We start from the raw sequence: 21,929 nt of genomic DNA, 5'->3' as shown, positions 1-21,929 counted from the left end.
CACCCCCTCCTCCCTGCCACAGTATGCATTGAGAGAGACAGGAAGGCCCCGATTAGCCCCGCCTCATCCCCCAACTAGCTCCACCCCCAAGCCCTCTGCTTCTTGCTCTCCGATCCCCCCCCCCCCTCCCCTGGTCTGTGTTGACTTGAACTGTCAATCACCACCAGTTCCAGCACGCCAGATCCGGCTTTGATGTTGCTGGGGAGCGCTGTTGCTGGTCGCAAGGGCGATTCAAAGATCACAACTGCGCACATACACTTTTTTTTTTTAAACGCAGTCAGTAAGCAAAGTAATCAAAACAGTGGTCTAAATGTAATGGGAGATCATACATACCCACCAACAAAATCTTCCGTCAGCGCGCATTTATTTTTTATTTTTAAATGAAAAATAACAAGTTCCTCCTGTAAAATGAGATCACGAGCTTTGCCTTGGGGTCTAATAAATGTCGTTTTTCAAACCAGGCACTGTGGAAAGCACTTGATATGTTTAATCCACTAGTCTAACTAGTAACATTGTCAGGCTACATTCAAATTTGGTAACCTGGAGGGTGGATACACCCTACACTACTCTAAAAACACAAGTCGCTGTTGCAATATCCATATCCATCTGGGTCTTAAAATATCCCACAAGCTAAATGTAGCAATCAGCACCTGCTACGTGCATGGAGAAGGTGCAGAAATAGGAAAGGCCATTGTATTTGGAACCGTGGAAAATACAAACGCTCCGACCTTATGATTTCCTTGTAATAAAGCCATTCACAAAAAGGTAAACATTAACGAGAAAAAAAATCTGATGTTTGGAAATCATGGACCCGGCAATATTTTGTCCTCCTGCTGTTGGTGCAGTGACAGGCGGATCAGGATGCCATCTGTACATTACTAGAGGATTTCCATAGAAAGCAGCAAACCATACCGCAAACAAAATCCTCCTGGAAAAGAACAAGGCAGCTAAAAAAGGTCAAGCAAAGACATGGGAAATAATACATAGATCTTAGAAACTTCAACTCAAAATACTGTAGCAGACGTGGAAATATTGGCTGATGTCCAATATCAGTGACTGTAATATGATCACAGCAAACTGCACCCTGATGGCTATTACTATAAGGTGAAAAAAATAAAAAATAAATCATTAAATAACTTTCCTTGTAAATTAATTATCGAGCTTTCAATTGCAATTTTTACAAAACTTTACCCTTTTCGATGCTCAATAGGACATAAGTAGCCATAAAAAGCAGAAACAAATAAAGCAACAAAAAAAAATCCCAGACAAAAACAATTAAAATATATTAAATACATTAAATACAGAGAGGCTAACTAGAGGTACTAACCAAAATAAAAAGAAGTGTGTTTAAAATTCTATGTATAAACACTTTTAGCAACATCTAGCCAGCCTAAATTATTATTTGAAGGAGCTATAGCTTTAAAATATAGTTATATATATATATATATATATATATATATATATTTCCCCTTTAGGTGGGAAGCAGAGAGTCTCCAGAGCTGAACCACGTTGATTTAATCTCCAGGGACTGCCTGTTTCCCAAGATACAGTACTTACATTGTACGGGGCTGTCGGTATCTCAAATCTACAGGTCCAGCGTCACAATAGGCAGCAGCAAGGGGTGAAAATCATGGCTTCCTACTGGCCCGCGGGACCTTTAGACATTTTCTGTGCCCAGCCGGAGCTGCTACTGGCAATCCCTTTAGATGCATGCATTTCAGGAAGCAGGCGTGCAGAGAGCTGTGCTTTACACAGATCGGCTCCAGAGACCTCCTGCTTACCACCTAGTCAAAACTCCTCCTCAAGAGGCAACACCACTTTAAAATTAGAAAAGATATTTCAGCAATATTTGTTTCTATTGATACCATTGCAGTGGCATTAATACTGGAGCTTTGAAAAGATGGATGAGGAATCACAATCTAGCAACAAAAACACAAAGCCCCCTTACAAATATATATATACATATATATATAATAAGTCTTGCGTGAATATTACAGTATTATTGGCATCGCTAGTAAGGGAAACTGTATTACAATATTAATTGCCCATTATTCCAATATATTTTGTAGGCATCAAGATACGTAAATGCCCCGATACAAGATGGGATGGATTCAGGAAACACCAACATTCTACAGCAAGAAAGAGCGATTTAGAAAAAATACCATACCGCGATAAAACACAAGACAGGGAAAATCAGCCTTGCTGACAGCTCGCCAGGGGCGAGTAGCAATTCATGCCTGGCAAGTGTCTCAGATAGTGTGTCTGGCCGCTACCTGCAGGGGCTGGGGGGGGGGGGCATGAAATGGCCAACTGCAAAGACGTGACAACACGCCAACTACAGGTGAGAGTAGGGAGGGGCAGTGTGTGACCAGGATAAGCAGGGTAGGCAGACATGGCGAGCAATGAGATAGACTCACTATTTCCCTCATCTCCCCCTCCCCCCCCCCCCCCCCCACCCATGTGGTGGATTGGGGAAGAAAGTGCAGGCTGGTAATTTTTTTGTATTAGTCTGCAAGTTTGTTGAAAATATATAATAGACAAGATCTCTCCCCATAGGAACTCATGTTTGGGTGCTGCTTACTGCAGGAAAAGTGTGTCCTGCTACAAGGGTTCAGAAGTCAAAGCATGGTATATTTAGCCAGCAGCATCTTTTTAAAAGGCCTCCCCCCATTTATGGCTTGCAGTAACCGGATTTTACTGCATTATCAGATGGGAAATTGTATCGGTACTACAAAAACCAGTTACTGGAAAACATTCAGGACTGGTAGGAGAAAGAATGCTCCAGGCATTACTCAGGTCTTTACAAAATCCTCAACACCTATAAGCATGTGTTTGTGACTTATTTAATTACTCCCCTCAATCTCTTATTACTTTATATTAAAATATACATTTAAAAAAAAAAACCTTACAATACAAGTCTCGACTTGATATCCAACATCAGACCTTTTATTTACAATTTCAGTTAAAGCAGCAAAACATGTAAAATCTCATGTTTATTTTAAAACAGCTCTGTAGTATTAGATATTTATTTTTAATTCAACTCAATGCATTTTAAAGGATGCTTTGATTTCTATAGCAGGGTTTAGCCCACCTCCCAAACAGTGCAACATCTTTGTAACACTTTCCCATTTGTGATAATTTGTTGCTAATGTTCCCTGTAACTGTAACAATAGATAATGTTACCTTACTAATATCAGGATACATTGCAGCTGCCGAGTTACACTGAATGAAGGAAGGATTGATTGAAATCGGAAGGCAGCCATTTCATTAGTCCATCAGGATTTGTACAGATGTATAGCAGGATCACCAAACGATTGCCAGTTTAGGTAAGAATGTAGAATTATAGATTGTCACATGCTTTATATATACAAAGAAAGAAAGAAAAAGTGGGAGTGTAGTATTGCTGCCTTAGGCCTTGGACATGGTAAAAAATAAAGCGCTGAGCCAGCACACTTACTTCCTGCATCTGGTATGTGTGTGGCGCTTTAGCAGGCGCGTGTGGAATTGCAGCCAACAGATTAATTTAAGTGTTAGCGCTTACAGGAGCGGAGGGCCGGTCACGTGACCGCAAGCAGCCAATGGGAACGAGGGACTAGCCCTGCCTCCTCCCCACCTCCCAAGCGCGCTCGCTGCCTCGTCTGACAGGACGCAAAAAAGCTCTTGCTTGAGCAGGCGGGGCTGAGCACGAGCGCTGAGGAGCGCGGCTGGTATTACCATGTCCGCGGCCTTAAAGGACACAGTATACTTGCTCTCCCTGCTGAACCAGGTTCGTCAGTGGTTGTCTGGGAACCCTCTTATTACCGAGATGTGTCTTTTTTGTGTGTGCCAGATTTGCACCAAACAAAAAGGTTAAAAAGAAAACTAGAAATATGGCAGTTGGGGACACCAACAGAAAATCACGTCACCTGATTACATTGCAGCTTTTCTATTGGCCGCTAAATCAATCCTTGAACCCATATTGATCCCTCATTTTGTCCAGTGGATATACGGTCCACCACTCGAGAAATGAGGGGCTGCCGGACATCAGGGGACCACCGATTAGCTCCAGGGGAACACACGATTTCTGCTTTAATCTGAAGTCTACTTATCTGCGGAGTACATTATTATATGTATGATCCAGCTGTCAAACTTCTACATGTAATCATAATCTTGAAGCCTTTATTTTTATATCATTCATTTACATTGCAAAGATTGCACCTCTCAAATCTCCATCCACCTGCAGACTGCACCTGCATGTAGAACATGACACTGAACTGCAGACACTGGGAATCTGGGAATGAATAGGAGCACACAAATGAGGATGTCATGTCACACCAACAGTTGCCTTTAAACAGCAGTTACACTAAAGTACTAGGCTGCTGTATTTGCAGCATGTGCAGTCAAGCTTGGGTTAAAAAGTACAAACCAGCAGACCCCCCCCCCACCCCCCAAAACAGGTGGACTGCACCTCGTGGGGTTGGCGTGCAACTAATTATATACCAGAATGGGTCCTTAATCAACCTGCAATGACTGCAGTCGTTTTAACCCCATGGCTGCCAGGAGGCTGCATGGAATTGCAAGGTTAATTATCTGCCTGCAACACCCCAACAAGACATGATTTGTGCATTTTGGGAACGCTTTCTAATTATGGAAATTGAAGTTATGCTTTATTTATTTTTAAAGAATGGATTAACCCAGAGCCTAAAGCTTCTGTGATTTATTTTCACCTGAATAACTATAAACATTCAATGACTAAACTCATGCTTTACAGTTTTCTCTAGGTAGAAGCCACTGTTTGCAATTACAGCAGCAAGCCAATTAATGATGCCAAAAACATTCGGGGGGTGAGGGGGGGATATTGTGTACATATACACACTAACAAAACAGAAGCAAAGTACGCCTGCAGTTTATAATGGCATACATGCTGATGTGTCAGGAGTTTAACATTGGCAAAAGTCCTCGGGGTGACAGACATCCTTAAGTTTGTGCTCTGCAAACTGCAGTCATTTAATAATACAGTTTTGCTGCATTTACAACCCAAAAATGTAATAGAACCCCTTGCACTGAAATCATGCAAAACATTCCTCTGCTACCCACCCACTACACCAAGCACAATTGCTGCGTGAAGAGCCATTCTTTACAGGAGCAAAACTTGGTTCCATGTTAATGTCCTACGGTATGTCTGCATTGGGTTGTCAAGTTTATACATGGCAGATAGCAAAGTGGAAATGTAAAGGTTTTAAAGCAGCAAAACACGTGAAATCTTGTATGTATTTTTTTTTAATAAATCAGTTCTGTAGTATTAGATAGTGATAGTTTTTTTTTTTATTCAACTCAATGCCATTTTTAAATGCGTTTTAAAGCATCCTTTGATTTCTATAGCAGGCTTTAGCACACCTCCCCAGCTGTGCAATATGTCTGCAACACTTTCCTGTTTGTGATCATGTGTTGCCAATTTTCCCAGCAGTTTCAGCTGTAATCTGTAACAATAGATATGTTACTGTAGTAATATAAGGATGCATTGTAGCTGCTGAGTTACACTGACTGAAGCAGCCATTATGTTAGGCACACAATTGGGATTTTTAGAGATTTATAACAGGAGCAGGAAACGATTGCCAGCTTAGGTAAGAACGTAGAATTATACATTGACACGTGCTTTACAAATAAAAATAAGAAAATAAAAATAAAGGGGGGGGGGCGCGCAGGGGGGAGAGATGTAGTATAGCTGCTTTAAGCAGCAGCCATGTCCAAGGTCACACTGCAATAGATCCCAGTTTGGGACCAATGAAACATCGGCGTTCAGGCAGTAATTGAATGACCACCTCACTACTTTTTCATTATTTCTGAACTATACCATGCCGTCCCACGAGAGAACATTTTTGGAAAACCACAGGAAATAGTCATTCAATTCTTAGGCAGAACCACCTCTAAAAATTGTGGATTACCAACTTTACAATTAGTCAATTGTACGATACTTTGCATAATTTGCAGGAACTAAACAAAATAAAAATATAAAAGTTAAGCTTTTTGGTGCCCCAATGGCATAAGTTACAACACAGACGCTGGAATTGTACAGGCCCGTGTGCCATACCACATACGTCATGTTATTAATGGAGGGCACTCCACTTACGTTTCTGTCATGTAGGGGATCGCTCAGGTACTACCAAACTTCCAGCACGGAAAAGGTTAAAATCTAAAACTACACTGAACTATTGAATAGAGGGCACAGGCAGCACAGGCAGCACAGGCAGCACAGGCAGCACAGGCAGCACAGGCAGCACAGGCAGCACAGGCTTGGGACTGCTCTGCTAGACGGGGTTCTACTCAGAGGGGAGAAAAAAATTGTAACTGACATATTCAAGACCACATAATTGTATTTTCTGCCCTATTAAATAGTATACTAGAATGTTCAAATTACAATGTAGGAAGTTAAAATGTAACATATGTAAGCCCCAACACAGTAATCATATTTTTTACACATATATGCTAGGTGGGCTACTGTTCTGCAAAACCACGTTCATTTAAGGTGTCCCATGAAATCCCAATACATTATTAAAAGGATTTGGCCGTTTTTGAAAGGTTGAAAGCCATTGCCCTATGAACTTTCTTCAGCAGCTGCAAAATGGAACCTTCCAACTCAAAATCTTAGCAAGAGTCCTGCAAGGAACATCCACAGCGCATGTTTAAATGTGAACACACACAGTAAAGTAGCAGCCAGCGCCAGTTTGCAAAACATTACATTTTTCAGCACTTTCCAATAGCAGATTAATAATTTATTGTTTGCATGTACAGGAAGTCCTCGGTTATCAATGTGTTACTCAAAATGGCGTCGGATAGCGAAACGTCGTAAAGCGAATCACATTTTCCCATAGGAACACACTTTAAATGAAAGGTTCTGTTCCTGAAGGCATTTTTAAAACCAAAATACACCAAATATTTTACGCAGGCAATAAGATGATGCAGCACACACAAATTATGATTTAAAAGATCCTATTTATTGAATCCAGAACTGTATAATAAAACTGTTAGACATGTTTAAGGGCATAAATACACCACTAAACCTTCACACAGACTGATCTGGATGATTTCCCTGACTGCAGCTTTCTGATTAACATAATGTTGCAACTTTGCAAAGCGCCATCAGAGCGTCGGATAAGCCATTTTGGCGTCGTAAAACCGCCCATAGGGATGCATTGGACAGCGTCGGATTAGCCGTTCATCGTAAAACGAAGCGTCGTAAAACGAGGACTTGCTGTACCTAGAAGATTGAATACCAATCTTTGTTTATAGCAGTTCAATTTCACTCTGGTGATCCAAAGGATACCAAGGTAATTTTCAATGCAGAGTTAATAAAAAGCTCTAGAAAAGCCAGAAATGCCAAAAGCAGCTGTGATGCACAGATCTTATATTTCTGATCACATCAGCCATCAGCTGATACTTAACGGGTATTTGTTACTACCTACAACAGCATCTGATCTCCTAGGCCACTCCATAATTCATGCCTGCTTCACCAAGTTGAATAGCAGGTCTACTTAAATGTGCAGAGACTTTTTTTTCTGTGTATCAGGGTATTAGCACTGCACAATCACTCCACCTGACCACCGTTTGCAAACATACCAAGTTCTGCAAGACGCCACCGTAATAAGCAAACCTGCTCACTACCTGATTTACTCACCCCTATTGTGCAAGTGGGCAGTGCAGTTTTACAACAAACAGTGTCTGTGTGACTAGCTGCATTACATTTGGGGAAGAGGGGCAAAAGCAGAGCAGTGACATTCACACTCAACTCAGTAAGAGCAGCAATACTACTTTCCCCCTTTCACTATTTTTATATGAAAAGCATGTTACAATATCCAATTCTACATTTTTACCTAAACTGGCAATTGTTTGCTGCGCCTGTTATAAATCCTGATTGTGTGCCTAACAATGGCCGCCTTTCAGTTTCAATCAATCCTCCAGTCAGTGTAACAATGTATTCTTATAATTACCAAATGTAACATGATCTATTGTTACTGTTTGCAGCTCAAACTGCTGGGAATATTGGCAACAAATGATTACATACAGGAAAGTGTTGCAAAGATCTTGCACTGCTTGGGAGTTGGGCTGAAACCTGATATAGAAATCAAAGGATGAGTTAAAACTAATTAAAATTGGCAGCAAGATTAATAAAAAAAATGTTTTTTAAAACAGTCAATATTATCTAATATTATAGAACAGATTTTTTTAAAACATAAGATGCTCATTTTACGTAGAGATAGGCATTACTTAAATGCGTAAATAAACTACACATTTCACACCGTCATGCATTGCTGATTCTGTCAGAACTACGGCCCTTTAACCCAACAGTGGTTTCCAACCTTTTTTTGGGTCAAGGAACCCTATGTGAAATTCTGAGGAACACCAACCCTCTCAAATAGTGCGACTGAAATCAGATGTATTATAAGGAACCCACCCTCTCTAATAGCGTCTGAGATCAGATACATTATAAATTCTTCTGTATTTGGTACAATTTTCAAATGCCCTGAAAATTGCAGGGAACTCACTAGGGATGGGGAGCCCAAGGCTTCCTAGGAACCCCAGTTGAAAAACACTGACCTAACAATGACGAGAATCAATAATTGAAAAAGGGGTTATTTTATTGTATCGTAGTTTTGTTTTGACAAAGTTGCCTAGACAGCACCAGAACATTAATAAAATAATAAAATAAATATGATACCTTGTAAAGTGTTGCATCTACAACAATGCATCATTAGAAGCATATTCCACCACCTCTAACTCTGCCCTTCAACCTAAAGCAATAACCATGCCAACAGTCCTTCTACATTACTTGGGCTCTCTCTGTTTGGAGAAAGCTAGACAATTTCACTTTATGCTATTCTGGTAGCATGGTTCAACAAACATTACCCAACATTCAGGGGGTTATGTCCATAATCCAGTCAATCAATCCTCAATAATACATTAGAAACAACGATGTATGCATTGCCAATGTTAACATGCACTCTTGTACTGAAGTCTCCAACTAACCAGCAAAGGCACATATGCTGCCATACTCGGCATAATCAGCTGAAACCCAGAGGGCAAGATCCAAATTCTGCACCTGTTACCCTTATGCAACAACTGTGATCAATGTGGATTACTGCGGCCACCATATAACCGTAGAAAGCATTTTGATTTAAAGAGAAATGGGCGTATTTTAAGGTTCTCGAGTAGCAACTTTGTGTTATATTTGATGCACTGCAAACCACACAAAATGGAAACATTAATTCTAATTTCCAAGTATTTTGATGCAAATGGATCTAGTGGAAATGAGGAGATATAGATTAATATTTTTTTTAAATACCTGTCTTTTTTTTTTTTACTGTAGGAAGTATCAGCAGCTATGATTTTTCGAGGGACAAGCAAAAACAGACTTCTGTCAGCATAATGGTAGATGTAGGCTCCGGAGGATGCATGCCGGTTAGTTTATGGTGCACAAATGCCGTGGTGTTCAACGGTGGAGGCTGCCGAGTGTGTTGTAGTTCAGATTTAACACAGGCAAAGGGGGAAACTGTTAAGAATGCCGACTGCCAGAGAGGACACACCATATAGAGAGAAATACAACAGCTGAAAGGTAACCTAAAACTGCAACGCTGTTCTGTAAATTGACACTACTGTCCTTCTGTCAGATATGTGTTGGAGATGCTGGGAAACAGCGACATGCGTTTTTAATGTCCCACAATATCTACCTACAATCTGCAGTATAAAATGGTTATTTAACAGCAAAACGTCTACACAAACAACTAGGACCGTTTTCAAAACAATAAAAATATACACAGATCACACAGTCGATACACTAACCACTGAAGTTTCATGTCTGGAAGTCACACAAGTCACTTGCAACAGCAGTGTCACATTTAAAGATAACCCACTATTTATTGACGTTGAGGGTTTTTTAAAGCCTCGGAGGCCCAAGCACAATTTAACCTAATATCTATTTCTTAGGGGTTTTGGTCAGAATTAAAAATAGCTGACAGATTTTACTGAATGAATACATTAGTCCGTCAATGTGCTTAAATCATTTAAGTGGAACAATGAACTGATTTAACAATGCTCAGATTTTCACTTTCCCCAATTAAAAAAATACTGGTGCATGGAAATAATGTATTGCTCTAGGCTTTTTAAAATCAGAGACGAGTTACAGCTGGTTGAAAAAGAAACAAAGGGGCTTTTGGGAAGCGAACTTTAAAAACACATGCAATAAACTAACCGCTTTAAGGACAATGCCTCCATTGCACTGAAGGATTTAAAAATACATATTATGCTGTTTAATTTTATTTAATTTATCTAGAAAAATAGGGGTCTAAAATAAGAGTATGAATGTATTAAAGTAGACTGAATCATCCTGGAATTTATGATTTTATGTACACAGGATTAAGGCCCACGAACGAGTAACAGTTTGAAGGTTTCCATTAAACACCAACCACACTTACTAGGAAACTTTATAATCGGCTACTATACAGTGCATCAAAATAGGCCAAAACTTCTTAAAAACAGACTAATTGCCATATACGACTCACGTCCCGTAGAATTCGACATTTTAACCTCCTAAACAGATTAACCTGCAAGCAAGAGGGGGTATGTCCACTAAAGTCAAGTGTGAGATTAGGTGACCTTGGTGAAATCATTGCAGGTCATACTTGCAGTCCTGGCATGCTGGGTATGAAAAGCCTTTCATTCATACCAAAGCACCAGAAGAGCTACAGTAATTTGACTGACACTCCACTGCCAAGGACAAAAAGCAGTTCCTTTCACCTCTAAATAAACTTTACAGTGGTGCTCGGATACACACCCTTGGCGTATTCCTTTGTATACAAGTTCATATAAGAAGTGTAACAAGCGTCATTTCATGTAGTGCTTTTGTTCCCACGGAACACAACGCGCTTCACAAATACAATATATTGTGCGGCACACCACGACGCACAAAGAATTGTGCATGCAAAGTCCGCGTCGCAGATCTGTATCTATGTTATTTGACGCCTGAGGCACAGGGAAATCAAGTGACTTCCTCAAGGTCAGTGTCATTGCTTTCAGTCAGTGACTTCACTCACCGAGCCAAAAAACATTTAACAGATTAACTACAATGGATTCAAAATCTCCTCCCTCATCACCAACAAACTTCATCTTCTCTTTCAGCTCAAGAGAGATGGAGGGAGGACTGAAACCGGTCTCTTTAATTACAGGTTAAAACAACAAAGCCCCGTGCATTTGCTTTCCTTCACATGCTGCCCTGAGTGCATGCGATCTAGTCCCGTGGGAGGCGACTCTGCGGCCTCCCCCTATTCCTGGCCTCCTTACTCCATCTATGGGCCATGGATCCCAAAACGTCCATATACACACACACACACACACGTATAAAATGTGCGAGGGCCCATATAAATAGATCCATTGCATGATGACAGTTTCTATATTTAGACGCGAGACCTACGAGAGAGGCACAATGCAGCCTCACCCTGGGCCACTATGAAGCACACACGTGGGGGACCCCAAGCACACCCACTTCCACTGGTCCCGATCTCCCGGGAGCACCATACGAGCCTGCACTACCACGCGTGACATAACCCCCCACCCGCTACCCCCTCTGCTCACTGCACTCCCTTAGGTTACCTGCACACACGTGAGAGCTCAGGAAGCACATAGAACACCCGCCGGGCCTCCCTCACCCTTCCCAGGACGCCCCGGGAGGCTGTGACCTCCATGCACTTCTCCTAACCCCGCTGTCCAGTCTGCACTGCGTCCCAGTCCCCCCGGGCATCAGAGATCCCCGGCGCGAGCTCTCTCACCTTGCAGTCCGCGCGCACCCTCCCACGTGCTGCTGCGGGGTACCCGGGCGCGCGCGCACACACACAATCACAGGAGCGGGGAGGCGTGCGTTGACCTTAAAACTCGCAGTACAGCGGCCCCCGGACTCACCTGAGTGTCTCGCGACAGCTCCGTACGCCGTCGGCAACGGGGGAGGGAGGTGGGATCGGAGAGTGAAACAAAAACTCCTTCTTCCCCGCCTTGGCCAATCGCGTTCTGAGCCGTAAAACCGAAAAGCGCGTCACACAGGCGAGTTTAAAAAAAACAATCCACATACAACGTAAACCCCGCCCAGATTGGAGCACGGCCGTCACGCGTGACGTTCCTTCACCGCGGCTCCAATGCTTTGGGAAGACCACACCCCCTATGGAATAGTCTTTATAGGCAGAAGGCTGCAGGTTCTGTGACGGGCCGTAGCCCCGCCCCGCTGCTGCTGCTGTCATGTCAGTAGAGTGACAGGTGGTGTTGAACGGGTTGGTTGCTCTCCGCGTGCACGTGCTCCTCTGGCCAGGCTGGGAATGCTCTTTGCAGGCCAACGTCCCACATGCTCCGGGCACCTGGCATGGCGCCTGTCACTTTGCAGCGCGTGTGATGGCAGTGGCAGTAGTTTGGCACCTCAAGCACAGAGCACGTGTGGCACGGGGGTCTTCTTAAGCACGTTTAAGTTGCACTAGGCACCTCACTGCCATCTAGTTTGGAGGATTGCATGGTACAATAGTTTTGCACCTCGTCTGCGTCTATAACACGCCTAGCACCTGTCTCGCTGTGGGCAGCAATGGTTGTAGGTGCACTCACAAACACAACCTGCCACAGCTGTATAACTGAAATAGAAACATGCAGGCACTCCAGTGGGCATGGAAAAAAAGAAGTTTTGGTCCTCACATTGACCTTGGTTAAAATATGGCATCATGGGCTTAGTCAGTTTGGGATTGTTTGACAACATGGTGTGCCATGAACTGAAGACATCCCCGTGATAAGGTCTATGTCCACGATTATAGTGCGGCGGCGCGAACAACAGTGCACCTCTATAAGGCCGGCCATAATGCGCACGGCTGAGGCTGAGCAACCGTGTGGCAGAATTTTGAGCTGACAATTTTTTTTCCGCGTGACGTCATGTGAGCAATTCAGCCAATGTGGGTAAACCAGGTGATGTCACGGTCACGCCTTCCCATCAGAGTGCAGGGATCGCTCGAGCTACAGGCGACCACGACTCCATGCGCTCCTGCACTAAAAACGAATCCTAATGCTGCGGACAGGCAGGGAGCGCGCTGGTGCTCGTGCGCGGTGACATCACGCGCCCTGCTCAGGCGGGAGATTTGTGGCCGGCTAGGTGCACGCGTGGGGTACGTGTCATGGGGCGCGGCCATGATGTCACAGAGCTGGTCGAATCGCTCACGTGACGCGCCAGTGAGGCAAATTCAATTTTGCTTGCTTCGGCAAGCAGCTAAGCGCCAAGCATGCGCAGGTGCTCGCTCACGCTGGCCACATACATTGCTGCAATGTGTTTCATCGCAGTGAGCGTCCGCTCAGCGTCACACTTGCCACACACGAGACAGCGCAATCGCCTCTGCGATCTATGGATTCCGTTCAAGCGCGTGTCGGGGAGGCGTGGCCGTGACATCACCAGGCTGGTTCACCCTCATTCACTGAAACGGCACACGTGACGCAGCCGTCATGCAAAAAAAGATTGTCTCCAAATCCTGCCGTGCTGTCGTGCTGCTGCACGCGTCGCATAGCGCGCAGTATGGCCATGAATTTGTTCATGCCACACACTATGTTTGCAGCCTATGAGCCATTCAGCGGACAACTCATGTTTTGGACACTGGTTGCACTGCACCAGAGCACTGGCCCTGGTGGACTCTCACTGGCCTTCTGGTTTGAGAGCCCATAAGTACTGGCACCTGATGCACCTTTGGCTCTTGTTAAATGTGTTGTACACTGTGTTGCAATTCTAGGAGGTGGTTGGGACAGGTTGAGGAGTACAGGACCAATTTTTGGGGTGGGGCTGATTTACAAACGAAATCTGTAATATACAGTACGGTACATATCACCCTGCTGATCGGTCGGCGTGGAGGAGTGGTGTACCATCTGTCCCGTTTGCGGCGCCGGTGCTGAGGTCTTGTAACATACTTTCCTCTGGCAAGGCTCCAGAGAGGCAAAAGTAGGGGACGTTAGCTTGTTCATTCTTTCCCACAACTTGGACTCTGAGTGCTAATGTTTGCTGCGGGGGTCTAAAAACCTACCTGCTACACTGCTGCTGCTGAGAAAAAACGATTTCATCAGGATTGGAGACAGTTGCTGTAAAGGAGTCCCCAAGAAGCAAGTTGTTCGTGTCCAGTTGTGGTAACATGTACCCTAAACATGCCCTGCTTGAATAACTGATTATTCTGTACGTGCAATACTACCACTTATTATAATTACTTGTTAACCCTATGAGTCGTGCGCTGTGTTCCTTTCTTTTTCATGTCCCTTCGTGTGATGTTGAGCCATCCACAGTGACCGGCAGCAGACTCATTATTGGTGATTTAAGGTTGTAATATAATTTTCATCTAATTATATTGTCATAATCACAGTGATATTACTTTAAGATTATTATTGTCCTCACTTCACCCAGTGCACTTTAATATTTTTCTAATAGTAATTAATACAATCCCATTCACAGTTAGTGCGCAGTTTATTTTTGTTATAATACATTACCTTCATGTAAAAATTATAAATCCGGGGGGTTTGTAGCACTCCTCATCGCTATGGACAGATTTGTTCTTTGGGGAAGAAATATAAAATATTCAGCATGATGGCAACATGTGCAGAAATGCACTGTAACCTTCCGACAGTCGAGTAATTGCCAATTGCATGGACAAGGCAATATGCACATTTGTTTTTCTTTCATACACAACATTTTTTGATAACAATAGTGTAACTGTACTGTAATATGGGCAACAATTTCACTCAACTACTCATTCATAAGTACAGATATAAGAACACATACATTTGCCCACATAAAACCATATTAAGGAGTATGGGGGCATCACGGTTAACCCATCCTGCTCCTCACCAGTCTATCAGGCCACACTGTTTTAGCAATGGGATTGCCATAATTAAAGCACCATTACAGTATTATTAAAATTGCCGCTCTTCTACAAAGTGACATTTGGGGCACTGCTACTATTAGCTACTGTTCTGATTAAAGACAGCCATTTTTACTTTGTATTAGCTGGGATTGTCTCTGCAGCTCTAATGAAAAAGTAATTACGAAAAAGATATGAGACTGACTTGATTTGTGGAGGGTGCTGCTTTATACTAAGCGCAGGCGCACTTTCACGACGCAGGTGGCGTGCGCGTTTTGTGCCTATAGGCCAAACGACTAGGAGGCGTGGCCATGACATTACAAGGGTAGGCCTCACGGTTGTTGTCTCACAGTGTCACGTGGCACGGCAGCCGCTCGAAAATACAAATTTCCTTTAATTTCCACCAAGCTGCCGCGTCAACGCTGGCTGCCGTGCACGCACGCGTTGGCAGTGGATACACTGTTGTAGGAAGACAGGTATTTTTCATTGCCGCGCACACGTGCTTAGTATAATACATGACTTGGCAGTCCATCCAGCTCCACTGCCTGAGTAATCGGCCTTTAATTGTTAAAACACAAATATAGCATTATTTGAACTCTCACTCGTAATGATATTTGGGGCCATTACTACTTACGATCTGTGAGGGATTTGATCACAGTCAGCCTTTATTTATTTTGTATCAGCTGGGTCTGTGTTTTGCAGCTCTAGGGAAAAAGTAGCTAAGAAATGAGACTACTCTAGTCGGTAGTTAATACTTTTAGCTACACTGTCAGCAATAACATACATTATAAATATGGCTACATTTTGTGGTATACAATTAACATTGTAATTTCCCTATTAGGGGTAGATCCACAAAGCTCTGTTGGTGACGTAACAAGGCTTCTTCACGTTTCTTTTTAAATGTGTTGTCAACATCCAAGAACCAAAAGCATTTGTGGGTTAAAAATACATTTTAATGACAAAGTTTTTGTGCGACTCCATTGAAATCTTTGAGATCGTGGATGATACAAATGAATTGAAATGAATTGAAAAAGTAAGACAAACAAGTACATTTATGCAAAAGTGAAGAATGTAATCTAGATCCAATAATAATACTTTTTTTCTGATGATGCTGTATTTGTATCTAACACATTATCCTACTATTAAATTCACTGGAGAATGATCGGACGAGTTTTCAGCACGATTCAATGAAAACGAGTTTACGCCTTGAATCCGTTCCTGAGGGTTAAACGAATAGTGAGTGAGGAGAGGTATTTACAGGAGAGACTTAGTGATATGGAGAACAAATTTCAACATGGTACAGAAAGGACAAATTGAAAGAGCACAGACGAGTACGGCAGCTAGATAGGAGACGTTTTGTGGAAGGAAAGACTAGACACTAGAAGGGAAGCAGGAAAAAAGAGGTTCCCAGTGGCACTGATGTCCATCCCAGCCAACACACAATCTAGAAACATCATATAGAGACATTGGCATATAGAGAGTGACTCTAAAATTGACCACTTAATGAAAGAACAACCATTATTTGCCTATTAACAAGCAAACCATGTTGAGGATATTTTGGTTAAAGAAGCCCTTGGATCAAACACAAAACCACAGACAAGGGTTTTTGGCATTCCTAAAATGGGCACATTCCTTGCCTACAATGTGCGAAGTGTAATTCTGTGATCAAGGAGGATTCTCTGGTACATGTACATAGCGGCAGGAAATCTAAAATCAATGCCTATGCCACGTCTGTCTACCTTTGTGGTTTACATATTAAAATGTTGGCGTATGTATGTCTTTATTTATAAAGCGCCATTAATGTACTTAGCGCTTCACAGTAGTAATACACACGACAATCATATAAATAACAAATAATACAAATAATAAATCATGGGAATAAGTGCTTCAGACATAAAAGTAACATTTAGGAAAAGGTGCCCCTGCTCCGAAGAGCTTACAGTCTAATTGGTAGGTAGGAAGAATGTACAGAGACATGAGGAGGACATTCTAATAACTGCATCTGGATGGGGCCAGGCTTTATGTATCAGGTGTATAGTATTAGCCACAGAGCTACTCGTATGCTTCGTTAAGCAGGTGTGTTTTAAGGTGGGTCTTAAAGGTGGATAGAGAGGGTGGTAGTCGGGTATTGAGGGGAAGGGCATTCCAGAGGTGAGGGGCAGTCAGTGAGAAAGGTTTAAGGAGGGAGAGGCCTTTAGATACTAAGGGGATAGAGAGAAATCATCCTTGAGCAGAACGCAATAGTCGGGATGGTGCATAGTGAGAAATTAGGGCTGAGATGTAAGGAGGGGCAAAAGAGTGTAAAGCTTTATAAGTGAGGAGAATTGAGTGTGAGATGCGGGATTTGATAGGAAGCCAGGAGAGTGATTTCAGCAGGGGAGACGCTAAGACAGATTTAGGAAAGAGTAGAGTGATTCTGGCAGCGTTTAGGATAGATTGTAGGGGAGATAGGTGAGAGGCAGGAAGGCCGGACAGCAGGAGGTTACAGTAATCGAGACGGGCGATAATGAGGGCCTGTGTCAGAGTTTTAGCAGTTGACTAGATAATCCAGGGATGGGAAGGGGGAAAAGGGAGGCGTAAGGGATGCTCCCGCATCAGCAGGTATATAGTGAATAATTAGTAGTATGTCAGGCAAAATGCCGGTGCAAAAGAGGAAAAATATATAACTGAAGAAAAGAGAAAAAGATCCTCCTTGAATGCACTCGGATAAGCCAGTGATTGATGATGATGAGTGTATTTAAAAAAACTTTTTAATCAAAACCTTTTAGTCACAAGAGAAGGTTTAAAACAGGGTTGTATAGAGGGGCATGGTATATATAGTCCAAGGCCAGCCCCTAATAGGCAAACCAAACAAAATCGTCCTCACTTGAGAGGAGATGTAAGTATAACAACACCTTAATGTGGAACTATGTCGCTCAGACAATCCCCATTACTATAATACCAGAATAGAAGGCCCATAAGCCATATGGAAGTCCTTTTGTCAATAATTCAATGAACCTAAAATGGTATAGGTCATTGAAGCTAAGTCTGGAGGGGTGATTATCTTACACCGAATGGACAGATGGTATATATCTGGATGATGTCCCTAGTCCACTTAAGCGGTGTGTACAACAAATAAACAAAACATGGTGAAAACAATAACAACGCAACAAAGATGATCATCGGAAAATGGAAACTCAACCACCATATGCATGTGGTAGTGGGTAGCTGAATAGTGTATGAGCTCAGCAAAGGGCAAGCACAAAGTGTGCTAACGGAAACGCCCTGAGGCACGGTTCAAAGACCGTATCCAGTTATAGCCTCATGCATGTAGTAGTGGGATGCATAGCTGAATAGTGTGTGCGCTCTGCAAAGGGCAAGCACAAAGTGTGCTAACGGAAAACGCCCTGAGGCACGGTTCAAAGACCGTATCCAGTTATAGCCTCTGTGTACTGATTGATGTTTAATGCAGAGATTAAAATCACAGGTAGCCTCTCTAGAGTCCGGTAATAATCACTAATCAGACTTAATAATTATAAGTTACTGATAGGTACATGGGGTAAGGAACAGCCTGACTCATAAATCATATTGAGTCTCCCTCTAAGCAGGTAAAATATCATATATACATTGCTAGGGCTGATCATGGTCGGTGACCAATACCCCTGATTACACCTTCCTCCCTTTTGTGCATATAATATGCTGGTAACCTGAATGGTAGCTATGATAGAATGGAAACATAGCAAACATAATAATGCACAATATAATATCAGGACCTAAAAAGTGTCTAAGGTCCTAATAGGGGTGCTACTTAGCTCATGGGTGCATATAGAAGCCATTACACCATCGTGGGTAGAAGGGAACGGCTACAGGATACCATGGGAGGGGTGTTCCGGTCTCGAGGCGGCAGCTACAGCCGCGGAGGCGCCATCTTGGATGCGGTGACGTCACCACGTTCGTAGTCACCTGACGCACGTTTCGCGCGGGATCGCGCTTTCTCAAAGGTACGTGCACGCTCTTGGAGTGCACTTTAAGTAGCTAGTGGTTGCCACAGCGACCGCTGGGGGCGTGTCTCCCCTTCGTCGCTCGCTTGCCTGAACTGCTGCACTGTCTGCTGCACAGCCGGCTCTAGATTAGTGAATCATGTCAAGACCTCTACGTATCTGGGGGTATTATTAACCCTGGTAGTTCACCATGTATCAGTCCAGGGTATTTGAGTATCCTATATGCTATGTGGATACTGCGGATGCAGGTAAACATGCGTCCCTATAAGGTTGTGTCATAATGTAGTTCCCCTTAAAGTGATGGACTAATATATATACACAGTAGCTATTGGTCACCGACCATGATCAGCCCTAGCAATGTATATATGATATTTTACCTGCTTAGAGGGAGACTCAATATGATTTATGAGTCAGGCTGTTCCTTACCCCATGTACCTATCAGTAACTTATAATTATTAAGTCTGATTAGTGATTATTACCGGACTCTAGAGAGGCTACCTGTGATTTTGATCTCTGCATTAAACATCAATCAGTACACAGAGGCTATAACTGGATACGGTCTTTGAACCGTGCCTCAGGGCGTTTTCCGTTAGCACACTTTGTGCTTGCCCTTTGCAGAGCGCACACACTATTCAGCTACGCATCCCACTACTACATGCATGAGGCTATAACTGGATACGGTCTTTGAACCGTGCCTCAGGGCGTTTCCGTTAGCACACTTTGTGCTTGCCCTTTGCTGAGCTCATACACTATTCAGCTACCCACTACCACATGCATATGGTGGTTGAGTTTCCATTTTCCGATGATCATCTTTGTTGCGTTGTTATTGTTTTCACCATGTTTTGTTTATTTGTTGTACACACCGCTTAAGTGGACTAGGGACATCATCCAGATATATACCATCTGTCCATTCGGTGTAAGATAATCACCCCTCCAGACTTAGCTTCAATGACCTATACCATTTTAGGTTCATTGAATTATTGACAAAAGGACTTCCATATGGCTTATGGGCCTTCTATTCTGGTATTATAGTAATGGGGATTGTCTGAGCGACATAGTTCCACATTAAGGTGTTGTTATACTTACATCTCCTCTCAAGTGAGGACGATTTTGTTTGGTTTGCCTATTAGGGGCTGGCCTTGGACTATATATACCATGCCCCTCTATACAACCCTGTTTTAAACCTTCTCTTGTGACTAAAAGGTTTTGATTAAAAAGTTTTTTTAAATACACTCATCATCATCAATCACTGGCTTATCCGAGTGCATTCAAGGAGGATCTTTTTCTCTTTTCTTCAGTTTTAGCAGTTGAGTAATATTGTGGAGGAAAAAGTGACAGGCTTTAGATACGTTTTGAATTTGAGAGAAAAATGTGAGAGGAGTCGAGTGTGACCGCTAGGCAGCATGCTTGTGCTACTGGGTGTATGACAGAACTTCCAACAGTAATGTGGAAGTAGGTAGTGGGGCCAGGTTTGGGATGAAATATGAGGAGCTCTGTTTTTGACGTGTTAAGTTTAAGTCGACAGAGAGCCATCCAGGATGATATCGCAGAGAGACATTCAGAAACTTTGGTCTGTACAGCAGGTTACGGTCAGGGGTTGAAATGTAAATTTGTGTGTTGTCAGCATAGAAGTGATATTTGAACCCAGGAGATGTGATTAGGTCACCTAGAGAGAGTGTGTACAGAGAAAAGAGGAGAGGTCCCAGGACAGAGCCCTGGGGTACCCCCACAGATAGATCGATAGAGGAGGAGGTGTTAGCAGAAGAGACACTGAAAGTACGATGGGAAAGATAAGAGGAGATCCAGGATAGAGCTTTGTTTCGAATACCAAGAGTATGGAGAATGTGAAGGAGAAGAGGGTGGTCCACGGTGTCAAATGCTGCAGAGAGGTCGAGTAATATGAGTGTAATGACCTCTGTCTTTGGCAGCATGGAGGTCATTAGTTATTGTAGTGAGGGCTATTTCAGTGGAGTGAGCAGTGCAGAAGACTGTAGAGGGTCTAGGAGAGAAGAGGTGTTGAGAAAATGGAGCAAGCGAGAGAATACAAGACGTTCAAGGAGTAGGGTCAAGCTTGCTGTTTTTTAGTAATGGTATGACTGTTGCATGTTTGAAGGAGGAGGGAAAGGTACCAGAATAGAGGCAGGAGTTATAAATGTGTGAACATAGGGATTATAGTAGGAGCAAGAGGTTTTAGGAGATGGGAGGGAATGGGGTCAAGAGGCCAAGTGGTAGAGGAAGAAGGAGGGAGAAGAGGGGATCAGCAGTGACATCCTCCTCTGTGACAGCGGAAAAAGAGTCAAGGCAGGAGGAGACTTAGGAAGAGGTGTAGGATGGGAGGAGGAAACAGAGGGGATGTCCTGACGTATGGATTACACCTTTTCCTAGAAATAGTCAGTAAAGTCCTGAGGTGAGGTGGAGGAGGAAGCAGTTGCAGTTGAGGGTGGTCTGAGTAGGGAGTTAAAGACAGAGAAGAGTCGGCGAGGGTTAAACGTGTGTGCTGATTAGTAAAGAAAAGTAGATTTGTTTAGCCTGAGAGAGGGCAGAGTTGAAACAGGATAGCATAAATTTGTAGTGAAGAAGTCTGCAAGAGTGAGATTTCCTCCAGAGGCGTTCAGAGGAACGAGTGCAGGAACGCAGCTTGCGCGTGTGGGAATTTAGCCAGGGTCTGGGGATAGAAGGGCGAGAATGGCAGAGAGAGGTGTGGTCTGTTGTACGTAGGAGAGACGACTAGGGAGATCAAAACCAGAGTTTCGAAGCAAATCATCAGGAGATGGAATGTGGTATTTCCTGGGACTAGGCACTACATAAAGGCAGGCTACAGCCCATGCCAGAGATACGTGTCCAGGTTGTGGATGGTGTACTACACTTGAGCGGTGATTGGTATGCTCCTAAAAAAGTGAACTTTAGTGGATACACACTACATACCATGGCCCCAAGAGAGCTACGATTTTGGCTGCTGCGTATAGGGAAGAATGTGATATGTTATAATGTCTAGTTGTGGACGGAGGTCCGAATAAACACGGTGACAAGTCACTTAATGATCTCCTTTATCTCAGGTGCCAGG

At 43.2% G+C, this 21,929-nt stretch overlaps 1 protein-coding gene across 5 annotated transcripts in view; it reads right to left on the bottom strand.

Annotated features, from left to right (window-relative positions):
- The window catches only part of AKAP1 (A-kinase anchoring protein 1), a 41,070-nt gene extending 28,963 nt beyond the window's left edge, over window positions 1-12,107 (bottom strand). For 2 of the 5 annotated variants that reach the window (XM_075590045.1, XM_075590046.1), the window contains exon 1: window positions 11,929-12,107. In XM_075590045.1, coding sequence (XP_075446160.1) covers window positions 11,929-12,092 — 164 coding nt within the window. In that variant the 5' untranslated portion in view covers window positions 12,093-12,107. The other 3 variants (XM_075590051.1, XM_075590047.1, XM_075590049.1) reach the window with 3 other exon arrangements.
- Between the last annotated feature and the right edge of the window lie 9,822 nt (window positions 12,108-21,929).

Source organism: Ascaphus truei, chromosome 3 (assembly GCF_040206685.1).
Source record: "Ascaphus truei isolate aAscTru1 chromosome 3, aAscTru1.hap1, whole genome shotgun sequence".
NCBI lineage: Eukaryota > Metazoa > Chordata > Amphibia > Anura > Ascaphidae > Ascaphus > Ascaphus truei.
Note: the sequence above shows the minus strand (reverse complement) of the source record. Positions and strands in the feature narration are given on the sequence as shown.